We start from the raw sequence: 14285 nt of genomic DNA, 5'->3' as shown, positions 1-14285 counted from the left end.
TGGTCCACATGTTGAGAACATCTGTGTGGAGGATAGTGGAAAGGGGTAGCCATCCACATGTTGAGAGCCTCTGTGTGGAGGATAGTGGCAGAAGGAACATTATTTGCAATTATTAAGGTAAACATGGACATTAGGGATGCAAGGCGGTGGGCCTGTTAACACTATTAACAAAGTCTATTTCCTTGTAGGCAATCTATAGGGTCTAGATGGATAATGATCGTTTGTTGTTTTCATATCCTGTATATTTGGACATGATACTAGATACATCAAAAACAAAGAGATTATTACTAAGTTATGGGTATTCTTTTTCTCCCATGATTATTTTACTTATCTCTTTCCTGGCCAAATTAAAAACTAGATTTATGATTGAGGATCCTAAATTTTAAGGCTGTTTCTGGAATACCAAAGTGTCTGTCAGCACTGGTTTAGAGGAGTCCTTTCAAAGGTTATAATTTTTACAAATACAGTCTAGAACAGTGGTTCTCAACCTGTGGGTCTTAGTCTCTACCTAATCTCTCTTCATCTCCTAAATTCAGGCATGTACTAATTTGCCCGGTAGTTTGAGATTAGCTAAAACTATTTACCTATCTGTACTCAAGAATCCGAAGTTGTTCCCCAGCAGCTATTCAGAACAAATACAGTCTTAGCTCATCGAAGGAGTAGTGTTTCACTTTTTGCCAATTTATTTTTTATTTGTTGCTTTTTTTTTTTTTACTAGATTATTAAGTAGTATGTAGGTGTCTTTTGGCATGTATGTGTATGGACCATGTGCAAACTTCGGACCTGTGGGGTTCAGAATAGGGTGCCAGATCCTCTGGAGCTGGAGGTAAAGGTGGTCGGCTGCAAGAGCAACAAGAGTTGTTAGTGGCCAAGACATCGCTCCAGCCCACCATTTTATTTTGATTTGGTATGTGGGGTAGGTAGTTGACGAACATGCAAGGTCTAGAGGGATATGATTCCATACGATGGGGAGGAATGGAGATGGGGGCAGGAAGCTGAGAGACCTCACCTTCAAATGCAAACAGAATCACAAGTGAGGTGAGGCTATGAACTTTAAAAGCCTGTTTCCAGTGACATAATTCCAGCAGCAAGGCCATGCCTCCTTAACATTCTCAAACAGTGGCACCAGCAGGTGTCTAAGTGTTCAAATGCGTGAGCCCATCAGAGGCATTTCTAACTCAAACCACCACAGTCGGGATCCCTGTGCACATCTTAAGCCCAGCTTCTAACATCCAGCAGAGGCAGGATGCTTGTTGCAGCTTGCTGCCTTCTTGCCTAGCTAAGAACTTCAGAAGGTCAAGGAGAGATTCTGCCTCAAAGGAATGGGCAGAGTATTAGAAGCTCCTGATGCCCTCTTGTGGCCTCCTTGCACAGATAACACACACCTTGAACACACATGCCCATGTATTCACAGACATGCACATAAAATCTTAAAAAAATGTATTGTGTGCCAGGCAGTAGTGGCGCACGCCTTTAATCCCAGCACTCAGGAGGCAGAGGCAGGCAGATCTCTGTGAGTTCGAGGCCAGCCTGGTCTACAAGAGTTTGTTCCAGGACAGGAACCAAAAAGCTACGGAGAAACCCTGTCTCGAAAATAAAAAAAAAAAAATGTATTGTGAATGAAGCATGTGTAACCTTGGCTCGGAACAGATTCAGATTCAAACACCATGCGTGACCTGTTCCAGTGCGGAAGTGGCTGTATTAACTCTTGTAGTCACAGAACAAAAGAAGCTCACAAACCAGTGTTTTTAGAGCTCACTTGGTTCATTGGCTCCAAAGCCGGGGAGATTGCTCAGTTTCAGAAACTGCAACATTCTTCGCCTTTTGATTGGATTTGAGGCCTGCTGAGTTTAGGAATATATCGGGAGACATTCATTAGACATGAGATTGTTAGACTCAAAAGCTAGATAATTGGCTATTAAAGGCTTAGGATAATCCAAGACATTTTTGGCTCTCAGTTTTAATGTTGATATTCTAGTCAGTTATGATCAGGTGGTCTGCAGGGTTTTCACTATGGTTTTCCCAAGAACGTCAATCCACTAGTTAGATTATTGTAGCATGAAAAATAAGAACCCAGAGACAGATGTTGAGGTTCAACCTGAAGATCAGAAAAGCAAAGCAGCTAGCCAACTGACTTTCACCACTACCTCAGACCGAAAATGGATGAGATCCTGTCTCGAATCCTGAAGACTCCGCACCCCACACTCTACTCCACTGAATTCCTGTCTCTTCTCCCTATACTCCTCTCTCTGCCCAGCCATATCATTCCGGTCTCCACCTCCCTAGTGCTGGGATTAAAGGCATGGGATCCCAGTGCTTTGAGCTCTGTTTCTCTTGTGTAGCCCAGGGTGGCCTTGAATTCACAGAGATCCAGCCGCCTCTGTCTCCTGAATCCTGGGATTAAAGGTGTGCGCCACCACTCCCTGGCTTGTATGGGGTCTGGAGAAATGTGAGCCAGCTACCCAAGAAGAGAAATGCTAGCAAGCCACTGACAGAACAGGATGCCAGAACACCTAATGTAGCAGTACACAGATTATTAAAAATGGGTTAATTTATAAGTGAGAACTAGCCACTAATAAGCGTAAGCCATCAGCCAAGCAATTATAACTAATATTAGCCTCTGAGTGATTATTTCATAAGTGACTGCAGGAACCGACAGGTGGGAAAGAAACCGGTCCAGCGAGACCAGGTGAGACAGAAAAAAAGACATTTGGTTACAGACCACAGTTGAGAATGAATAGTTTTTATTTTAAATTATGGGGGCTATTACTTGGTCATATCTCATGGGACAATTGTGTGAGTCCCATATCTGGGCATCTTGTTTTGTTAGCAGGTACAATTCACCGCACAACTACACTCCAGACTGGCCGTTTGAGTAGGGCGCATGGGCCATTAGTGGTTAGGCCTCAACTAATTATATAGGGCATAAGTTACTGTAGTTGGGTGCCAAGTAGACGTGGCCTGATTGATAGGGTAAGAAAAAGCTCTTCTATACCTTCCCCTTAGCCCTTTGTACTTTTAATGTCTTATAATTTTTTTTTTTGAGACAAGGTCTCTACATAGCCCCCACTGTCCTGAAACTTTGTGTATAGACAAGACTGGCTTAGAACTCAAGAGATCTTCCTGCTGTTTCTTCCTGAGTGCTGGGATTACAGGTGTCCACCATCATGATCAGTTAATTTCGGTTATTTCCTTAATGTCAGCATACAAATGAAAGGCTTTCCTCTTGACGTAACAGTCTGCCTTGTTCCCACTTGTTCCCTAACCCACTCTCTCCTCTGTGCTCCCCCCAAGCTGACTCCCTTCTTCTCCTCGTGAGTTCACCTGTGTTCTTACCGGGTGCGCTCCGTTACCCTCTTTATCTTCACACTCTCCCATCTCTTTCCCATTTGGCAACATAGACGCAAATATGCACACAAACATATTTATATTTTTAAATGTAGTTTGCGTACACAAAGGAAATGTGATATTTGTCTGAACTTTGTTCATTTTGCTTAATGACTTCCAGGTACATCAATTTTCTTGTAAATGGCATGATTTTGTTGTTCTTTATGACTGTATAAAATTCTATTGTGCATAGCTCCCACATTTCTTTTTGTATTCATCCGTTGCTGGACGTATAGGCTGGGGGTCCATTTCCTGGCTCTTGCGAGTGTGGTGCAGCAAGAAAGAGGGATGGACAGCTGTCTCTGTGGTCTGTTGACAGAGAGCCTTTCAGGATACACCTACAGGCAGTGTTGCTGGATTATATGGCAGTTTCATCTTTTGCTGTTTTGGAGAAGCTCCCCACTGATCTCCATAGTGGCTATAACCCTTTAATTACCAACAGCCATGTGTAAGGGCTCCTTTTCATCACACATGTGTCACGGTACCTCCAACTTTGGTCTACGTTTTAGAAATGTTTTTGTTCATCATTTTTGCCTCTGTTGTGCTCAGGTATACTCTATTCCATTCCTTCTGGGCTTTTTTTTTTTTAAATGAAATCTTGTTAAACTTTGTCAAATGACTTTTTAAAAAAATCAATTAAGATATGGATATGGTGTCTACCCTTAACTCAATTTATGTGCTAAATTGAATCTATGGATTTATATATAGTAAAGCAACATTCTTAGAACAAAACCATGATCCCATTATTGTGTTTTTGAATCCAGGTTGTGATTTTATTGAAAATTGTTGTATTAATTTCACATTAGAAATTTATAGATCTGTAGTTTCTTTGTTGTGCCATCATCCTGTTTAGGTATCAGGGTAGAGTTATCTTCATATTGACTTGCTGGTATTCCTTTCTTTTGTTGTTCTATGAAACAGTTTGAAGAGCTTTTGTGTTAGATTTTTCAAAGATTTGATAGAATTCACCATTTGGTGCTGGCCCTTTCTTTGTTGGGAGAGTTTTTAATTACTTTATTTTAGATTTATTAAAAGGAAGAAAATTCAGCAAGTGCCTGATTTATCGAAACAAAACCCAGTAGTTTCATAATAGCAAAGACAACATACTTGAGATGTTCATTAGAACAGTCTGTCTGGTTGGTAGAATGTAGACGGCCAGCTTGCTTTTTGGGAGGAGTTACCGCGGGGAATGGCGGTGCTGGTGACTGAGCCTAGGGCTTCTTGCATGGCAAATAAGCACTCTACCACTTAACTAGGTACAGCTCCAGGCCTCAGGTCATTTGATTTGATGATTACACTTTACCTTCGTAATGAAAAGAATCTGGAGGCACATACTTGCAGTATCCCTGTTTACTGAGATATGTGTTTTGGCCTTGGTGTTCGACTAAGTTCGGTATTTAGTTTTGGATGGTTGAGTGAGCCTACTTCAGCATCGTTAGTGGTATCCTAGGAAACTGTGCGTGCAGCTTCCCACGATGTCTTCTCCATGATTCCAGTCTCATTGGCAAATGATGATGTCCATTCGGTACTTTAGTACATGTGATTAATATTTGGTGAGTATTTACTTCTCATTAGATTCCACCACATAGAAACAATTTTTGTTGCAAAATATTGAAATGATGAATGTAAAATAATTTTATGTAAAAATTAGAGCTTTCAAAGAATTAGAATTGATAGGTAATATCAAAATATTCAGAAAATGCATTATATGGTTCATTTTATAACGGGAACAAAGTTTTTTTCATGGATATGTGAAAGTAATCGCACAAAGGTTGGTATCTAGAAATGCTGGGCTGCCCCAAGAAAATAAAGAAAATATATTTAGGCTTCTCAGTAACAAGGGTTTGAGGAAATTGTTAGTAAAAGTTGTAATAATGTTAAGGAAGCTGCTGGAAAACAGACCAAACATTTAGTTTGGGCCTAAGCTATCTACAAGCAATATGTGAAGTGCGCCCCCTGGTGGTGTTTAACTGCATGGGATTAATGAATCAAATTTTTGTTTGCTTTTTTAAGATCGATGCTCCTTTCCCCAGCTTTATTGTTAGTGTCGGCCGTCGTCTTTGTCATTCTCATAATCGTCTTTTCCTTCTCCTCCTCCTTCTTTCTCTTTTTTGTTGAACTTTTTTTCCATATGCTGTATTCTGGTTATAGCTTCCCTTCCCTTAACTCTTCCCAGATCTTCCCCACCCAACCTTAAACTGTGGATTCCAGTCCACATGGCGTCATACGACTGACGTTGTGTGGGCATCACTAATTTGGCAATAGTGAAAGGCTTCTGAATGTGCAATCACCGAAAATCCCAGCTCAGACAGGAAAAGCATTCGAGGTGTCTCTGACTGTGATGGCCTGTGAAGACTTCACCACCGCCTTGCTCTGAAGACGGCGCAGCAGAGTCTAATGCTCACACTGATTTCCTCATTCAGCTCTGTGCTGTTTCATCTGGACTCTCTGAAGGTTCTAGTTTTCTTGTGGTTTTGTTCCATTGTGCTCAGAACACAAGGAATTACTCACCTTTCATATAAGATTTGCTCTATGTAGACGTGTGTGTGTGTGTGTGGTTAGAGAGTTTCATGAGCTGCATATTCTCAAGTATTTGTAGGAAATGCTTTGCAGATATCTTTAAGTTTACTTGGTCTATTATGGCATTTAATTCAGGGACTCCCCCCATTTTGTGTGTCCTCAGAATAACAAAAGGATCCTGTATTTCATCCAGTATACTAGTATATATGCCTTTTGACTGCAGAATCGAGACCGCTGAAGAGTTGTTGGAAAATGTGTATCATTGCCTCTGATTTTGGTGATGTTGTAGTATTTGGTGTTTCCTTATTCCTCCCTTCTTTAACTATTATTGAAGAGTGGTTTGTTCATCCCCATTGGTATGTTTGTCTTCCTTTTCAGTCTGAAGATTTAGTCTGATGTACCTGGTTGGAGGCTGAGAGGTCCCAGTGGTGGCTTCTTCAGTGGACCAGCCTTGAGCTGACAAAGGGTGAGGGTGGCTTTGGGAACGAGAGCTCGTGGAATAGTGCACTCCCTTCTAACCATCTGAAGGGAGAAATGGAGACTGTGTGCTCAGGAAGGTCCAGCCCCATCACTGTCCAGGCCCGCATAGCAGGAAGACTCGGCCCTGCCTGCTGCTTCAATGAGGACAGCATTCCAGAGAGCCCTGTCAATCAGTCTAGTGAGCCCAGGATCCCACCAATGCTCCACATCCCTCATCTCCTGGAGTGATAGCAATAACCTGGTACCCCTGGACAGTGCAAGTTTCTCTGAAAGACCAAGGGTGAGCAAAAATATCAAATAATTCAAACATTCAATGATCTAACACCAAGTGAACAAATCCCAAAACAAAAGCCCAAGTTACAAGAAAAACCAGCAAATGAATTTTAAATTTTAAAAAAAGAAAATAAACTCTTGGAAGAGTACTGAGTATCCAGACAGCTGGATGAAATAAGGGTGTTGGTCCTAATTGGACTTCGGGCCACTCTTATAAGAAGGATTTTGTACCTGGTAGTATAAACTTAGTCAACCAACTGTGATTGGTGATATTATGGACCCTAGAAGAAAACTTACTGCTGCCAATTTCCTAAACAAATAGAATTTCCAACTACATTATAAATAACTCTAGTTATTTCTACAGACAAATGTAGCTCTTGATCCCCATCAAAGAAGCTTCTGTTTCAGTAGAGCACAACTATGACATATTTATAGCTTGTCAAAGTGCAGAGAACTGGCTGTGGGATGCCCACCTCCAACTAAGACATCGAAACTCACACCTAAGCTTTAGGAAACAAGTCAGAAGAAGGGCTGGAAAGATTCTATGAATCAGAAGGCCCGCATGTGTTCTAGGAGCTAATGTCTCCCATTATGACAAAGAGCTGTAGTCACAAAATCTTAATAATATCATCACCTAAACAAGACCTCCACAATTAGTTAACATCCCATAGTTGTGGGGGAAATCTCACAAAAGATTTATGTTATTACCTTTAGATGAAGAGTAGTATGCAATTAATAGTTACTAAGAGATGGAGAATCAGTGTTCTCTAGAGACAGGCACCCTGATAGGATGTCCAACCCCATGTGGTCACCCCTAAATACATGTATGTATGAGCAACACCAAATGCTCTCACCAATTGTATTTACATATATACATATCATTATACATATATAATATACATAATCAACAATAGTAATTAAAAATAAAAAGGCACTTGGGAGACATGGGAGGAATTGGAAGGGGAATGTGGAAATAGAAATTATGTTAATGTTGTGTTTGGAATTAACAAAAATAAATATTTTAAAAACTCAAAAAAAAAAAACACCAAAGAAATAAGGGTGTTGGTGTTTTCTGAATGTGTGCCAACACTTGATTCTATTGTTACTTTTAAGGTTTCCTGCCATGCTGGGAAGTGTGCTGACACCTCAGTTTGAATGTTACTTGAATTTACCTGGTGGCTAATGTTGTGGAATATATATTTTTTTGAGTTTGTTTTCAATCACATATCTTTCTCAGTGTTTTAAGCTGTTTTTTAACTGAATGGTTTTTATAGTCCCTATTTGGAAAGCTTCCTGTCTATTTTAGGGGAGGGTTCTTTGTCAGATGTGCCCTTTAAGAAGGTAGCATTGCCAGGCAGTGGTGGTGCACGCCTTTAATCCCAGCACTTGGAAGGCAGAGGCAGGCGGATCTCTGTAAGTTTGAGGCCAGCCTGGTCTACAAGAGCTAGTTCCAGGACCGGCTCCAAAGCTACAGAGAAACCCTGTCTTGGAAAAACAAAAAGCAGCATCGCTGTTATCTGTAATTAGCATAGGAGCCTTGTCAGAGGAGCTCTTTCTCTACCCTGGACCTTGCTGGTACCTTCTTGGAAGTGGCCAGTGGTTTACGTATGTATGTCCCGTTTTCAGTGGGAGCGTGAGTTTGTCTCTCCAGGTGGCACAGATGGCACCACAGGACGAAGGGCATGGAAATAGAATGGTACAATGGTACTAGCTCTGTGGCTCTCAACCTTGTTGATCCCCCAGTGGAAACAGAGGCTCAGATAAGCATCACTAGTCATGTACTGGAACGGAACGCTTTCTGTTTTCTGGTGCCAATGATGGAATCCGGGGCAACCAGGATCATTAAGTGTTAGGCAATTAATCTGCCCTTAAGATGCACTCTGAGCTCCCTAGTGGGCTTCTCTTCTATTCTTATGTTCAAACCTCCATAGTTTTCCATAAAGGAGTAAGTGAAGGAAAAGTAATTTAAAATATACTTTTCATTTATTTTTGAGATAAGGTCTTTCTGTGTAGCTCAGGCTGGTCTCATTGTGCTAGCCCATCTCAGTCTCTTCAGTGCCAGGGTTACAGGTGTTTGCCACCATCGCCAGATGAATACTTAATTTCTAATTAATGCTGACTGCTGACTGTACTGACTGTATTTTTTTTTTTTGCTTGGTTTGTTTTTGTTATTCCAAGATAGGGTTTCTCTGTGTAAGAGCTCTGGCTGTCCTGGAACTCACTCTGTAAACCAGGTTAACCTCCGACTCAGAGATCTGCCTGCCTCTGTCTCTTAAGTGTGGGATTAAAGGTGTGTTGTCCCCATTGCCCAGCCTGTGTGTTTGTTTATGATCTGAATATGGAGTATATTCAGGTGGACAAAGTGTATTAATAGCACATTATTTAATGTCATATGAGATGAAAAACTGTACTTAATGGGGTTTTCTTATAAAATAAAGTTCTTATTTTGACAAAATGTTTCAAGAACTCTGTACAAAACTGGTGTCTAGAGACGTACAACAGATGCATGCATGTTGACTTACAAGTAACCTGCACTAACAAACTACACGTGCCAGCAGTTCATGCGGTAGGAAATCTCTTTGGTTTAATGGCAGATGGCTTTATTTACTGATGGGTGTAACTGATGGGTGCCCATTGTGATGTCCGCGTATGGATGAAATTTTATGTGCCTTTATCCCATCTTTTGCATTGAGGAAGAAGCTCACTAAGTTGGAGGGCATAGATTTTTCAATTATCGATGGAAGCAGTTTTCCTCTCATTTCTGTCTGGACAAAAATCACTAGCTTGGAATACGCTGGGTTTCTGTAAACAAACAGAGTTACAAAAGATAAAGCATTCATACTTGATCTTAGGAAGTGACAAGTTTAGAGAGAGCATAAGTCTCAAGTTTATTCTCTTTGATTCTTTTTATCGTGCATATGACAAGACAGTTAACCTAAAGGGGGAAGGGACAGGGACCTGAGGTCACATCCTTATAAAATTAAAGTTCTATTGAAATATTAAGTAGTCAGAATGTATATTAAAACCTTAGCTGTTTATTCAATCCTCAAAATGCTCGCCTTTTCTTTTCTCTGAACATCTGTTCTACTCCTGTTTATGTAGCATTTTAAAACTGTATGTAGCACTTTTATACATGTAAATTGTTTACTTAATAAGAAATACAATATCTGCCTCTATTAAAAATAAAAAACAGTGAAATGAAAATTATATACATTCGTTCCTGCATATATGTGTAGTTTTCACTGAGGTATATTTATATTTTCCCTTTTATTAAACATAGATTATTTCCTCATATAATATAATCTGAATACAGTTTCCCCTCCCTCCCCTCCTCCCAGTCATCCCTACTTTCCCTCCCCTCCAGATCTACTCCCTTTCTGTCTCTCATTAGGAAAGAACAGGTTTCTAGAAGATAACAGAACATAACAAAATAAAATATAACAAGATACAATGAAAACCATCATATACAAGTTGGCCAAGCCAACATCATGTTTATAGTTATATAATTACTTTTATTAATTTCCCTGTTCTCTGAGACAGAGTTTGACCTTGCATCTCAGCCTGGCCTTGAACTCATCATGGCAATCCTCTTGCTTTCACTGCCCAAGTTCTAGGGCTACAGGCTTAAATGCCCATGCCCAGCTACACACATGCAGTTTTAATCCTTAGATACTATGGTCACAGTAAACACATTTGAAAACTTTTAATTCATACTGTTTTATAAAAAAATAAGGTGATTTGAAAAATTCCAAGCTATAAAACTATTCCATTAGCAAATTACCCTGTGAGAGGAAATATTCTAGATGCAAATTCAAGGGGAAAAGTGGTGCTCAAAAGGCGTTAACCAGCACAACAAGGAAGGCTTTATGATAGGAGCAGCGCGATGGTGGACTCAAGTGGTTATGGCATATAGGTTCTATGGGATTAATTTATATAAGCTACAGATCTATGTAAATATAGCAATATTTAGGATATTTTAGAATGCCCACCTTTTCTTTATGTAAAATTCTATGTCAACTTAAAAATATGGAGGCAGAATTTCACAGTACTATTTTAAGACCGCAGTCAGCGATCATAGGAGTATCACCACATCTACATCCACAACTCTTTACGAAGAGTAGATGATTTCTGTTAGCCCCGGACCTCGACTGGAGTTTACTATGGGATCACACACATCTGCTGTTTGTGAGAGTGATTCAGAATGGACAGTGTTGGACAAGTGTTCTGCACAGCTCAATTCCAAATGCCCTATCTACAACATTAGACTGCATAGGAAGAAAAGAATAAGAACCATAGTTTCTTTCTCCGTTCTGTGAGAACGTGACCAAGATTATCCCAGTGGGATGGGGGCAAAGTCTGACCCTACACGCGTTAGCTAGACTACCAGAGATCCTGCCAAATGCCAATTCTCCTCACTGGGAGCAGCAGTTTATTAATTTTGTTCTGCTAGGAGCATAAGATATTGGTCACAAATTTAAAACTGACCAAGAAGTGGAAGGCCCCACGTTATTGTTCCTGTTCTGACTATGTGCAGTATTAACTCTGTCCACTTACATTTAAAATAGATTTTCAGTAGAAAAAGCATTGAGGAATACAGTACTAAAACTAAAAACACATTGTCTCTTATTATGAATTTATATTTTCCCATCAAATTTTTGTGTTCACTTTATATGTATATGTCAATATTGTGATTTAATAATAACAGAATAATTTAAAAATAATGGATTCGTGAGGTGGATTTGTACGCATGTATATACTCCAATTCACTGCACTGTGTGCTTTTATTAAATCTATTTTAGATTACCATTTTTTCCTTTGGTTGACCACCTGTCATAAGTACCTCATTCCTGATTTTGGTAGTTTTTATATGAATATTCCTGCTGGATATTTCATTCTGCAGAAATATTTAAGCAGGTGATTCGTGTAAATAATTTACTCAAGGTAAAATATTTATGACTCATAAATGTGTATTGTCATTTCAGGGAATTTTATTTTATTTTTTAATTTAAATTTTAATGTTGTTTTAGAATTGTTCATGAAAATACAGTAGTACTGTATCTACATCATTTCTACCTCTCCCTATCCAGCTCTTCCTATATCCTTCTCCCCACCCCTATCAAATTTGTGACCTCTTCCTCAATTATTGTTTTATACACACACACACACATACACACACACACAGACTAAGTCTTCCTCAATTATTGTTTTATACACACACACACACACACACACACACACACACGGCTAAGTCCACTTAGTGCTGCTCATATATTCATATCTTTAAAAGATTCCTTAGTTGATGCTGGAGAAATATAAACATCATGGAAGGTTTATCTGTGGGAAAATATTTGTGTATTTTGTTATGCCCAGAGACTGAAAATACATTTTATAGTAAATTATCTGTTCTTATGTTTAAGACAAAAATATAAAAAGTTATTTTTAAAGTTGCTTTTAGGGGCAGTTTTTTTCCCTCCCAACACAGTATGTTGGTACAAATTTCTATTGATGAGCTAGGAATCCTGAAGTAAATCCTAAGATGAAGAGAGAAGGCCTGCTAAAGTAAACACGTATAAATAACACTTACTCTTTGAGAGGTGAACACACATAGCCAGAAGGATGATTATAACCACGGATATAATGCGGAGATGGAGGATATCCTGGGAAGTCCACACTGTTAGCTGTGATTAAAGAAACTGAAATGAGACCCAATTCACATATTATTTCTAGAAGCGTAATTTTAAAGTCTATGATAGCATTTGACTTTATTGCTAACACTAGTTTTATAGTGTCCATGTATTGGTAGTGCTGGTATCCCTAAAGATGCTGGTATGTTTTATACAAGAAAGCTCTTTAAAAGCATCATTTAGTTCCTTTCTGAGGTTTGAAACAAAAGAACAAAGCATAAAAGAGATGGTTTTATTGGGGCTCATTGATTTTTGTTAATACTTTTATTTTCCATGAAATATCTTAAGTACTCAGACACGTCAAATGCTTTCTTCTGTTAATCCCATGTACTAATTTCAAGTAATGAAAACTTAGTAGAATTTGCCTTAGTAATTAATTATACAGAGAATATGCATGTTGTAGTGAAAAGAGGGAAGTGATTCAGAATAAATTTACGGTGATTACTTATTTTTAAATAGTTTAAAAATATGTAATTTTTGCTACGGCCAGAGCACAGGAATTGTCTTGATTTGTTTTCACAAGTCTGTGCACAATGCAAAGCGCAGCTCAGGGCAGAGGAGCGGGCGGTGTGGCCAATGAATTCCCATTTATGGATCACTCTCTGAACAGAGCCCATTATACTGGGATGACGGGATGCCAGAGGGACACAAAGTATTTTCCACCTAAAACATGGAGCTATGCTTGTCGTTCTTCTCTTTTATGAAATCTGCTATCGTTTCCCAAACAGTATGAGTCTTTGGTGAGGCAGGTACTGCGGTGAGCATTTATTTTGAAGACCTGAAAGACTAGAGCTGTAAGTTCAGGAGCTTATTATCCAGGTAAATCAATATTTTTTATGCTCAATATCTGGAAACTTGAGTTGTAACCTTAGTGAGACTCTACAGACAAAATATGTAGCCCCAAGCAAGGCACAGAGAAAAGCCTTAAAGGACTACGAAGAAAGCTGGCCAGACACTGAACATGTATTCAGCGGAAATGTCTTGCGAAACGTGCGCTTTGCTGCTGCACAAACTGAATGGATATTCCTAGTCACTAGTTTACACTCATACACTGCTTTGTCTATTTATTATTTTTCAAAACAGGGTCAATGTGTAGTCTCTATATGGCTTCATATTCACTATACACACAAGGGTAGCCTCAAATTCATACAGCTTCACCTGCCTCTGCCTCCTAAGTGTGGAGGTTAAAAGCATGCTCCACCATGCGTTTTTAAAATTATCTTCTTACTCTGCTATGCTGGGATGGAGCCTGGGGCCTCATGTGGCTATGACAGCACCATGACACTGAGCTAAAACTGTAGCTGTTATTTTACCTGCCCTCTAACTATTAATAGAGGCTAGAAACGACTTATTTTCAAGACATGGAAAATTACAGACCTAAGTCTAGAAAAGGCAAATTTTCATATAATAGGTAGGGAAAACATTTTATCTGCTAAACTTTGAAACCAATGATTAAACTATGTATACTTTGAGGACCTCCCTCTTTAATGATCTGCTATAAGAGCTGAAAGGCAGGCTTTGAGTCAGAGGGATGAGAAGTTTTGTTTGTGAAACAGACTACTGGAGTCACCCCATTTTAAGTGTTTTGTTTGTGAAACAGACTACTGGAGTCACCCCATTTTAAGTGTTGGGAAGTGATAGCACAGCTTCACTGTCTGTCTATTCCTGAGGATCCTACAGGAGAGGAAACGTCCTTACAGAAATGACAGGATTAAATCAAATTCAAGAGGAAAACTGGGATCTTTGTTGCTACTCCGCCAAAGTTTGTTCTCTCTCTCTCTTCTCTCCCCTCTCTCCCTCCTCTCTCTCTCCTCTCTTTCTCTTCTGTCTCTTCTCCCCCCTCCCTCTGTCCCTACCAACCCCCCCCTCTCTCCCTTCCCCTTCCCTTTCCATAGGACACTAAATAAACTGTCTGTCTATTCCTGAGGATCCTACAGGAGA

The 14285-nt window shown here is 39.6% G+C and overlaps 1 protein-coding gene across 2 annotated transcripts in view; it reads right to left on the bottom strand.

The window, feature by feature from the left end:
* Positions 1-9222: 9222 nt before the first annotated feature.
* Stard6 (StAR related lipid transfer domain containing 6) overlaps positions 9223-14285 on the bottom strand; it is a 22339-nt gene continuing 17276 nt past the window's right edge. The window contains exons 8-9 of one of the 2 annotated variants that reach the window (XM_013349481.2): positions 12245-12338; positions 9223-9462 (exon numbers count right to left, since the gene is read on the bottom strand). In XM_013349481.2, coding sequence (XP_013204935.1) covers positions 9261-9462; positions 12245-12338 — 296 coding nt within the window. In that variant the 3' untranslated portion in view covers positions 9223-9260. Of the gene's footprint in view, positions 9463-12244; positions 12354-14285 lie in introns of both variants that reach the window. The other variant, XM_026783630.1, reaches the window with a different exon arrangement.

Source organism: Microtus ochrogaster, chromosome 18 (genome assembly GCF_000317375.1).
Source record: "Microtus ochrogaster isolate Prairie Vole_2 chromosome 18, MicOch1.0, whole genome shotgun sequence".
Taxonomy (NCBI): Eukaryota; Metazoa; Chordata; class Mammalia; order Rodentia; family Cricetidae; genus Microtus; species Microtus ochrogaster.
The sequence above is the reverse complement of the archived record's forward strand: the minus strand, read 5'-3'. Positions and strand labels throughout refer to the sequence as shown.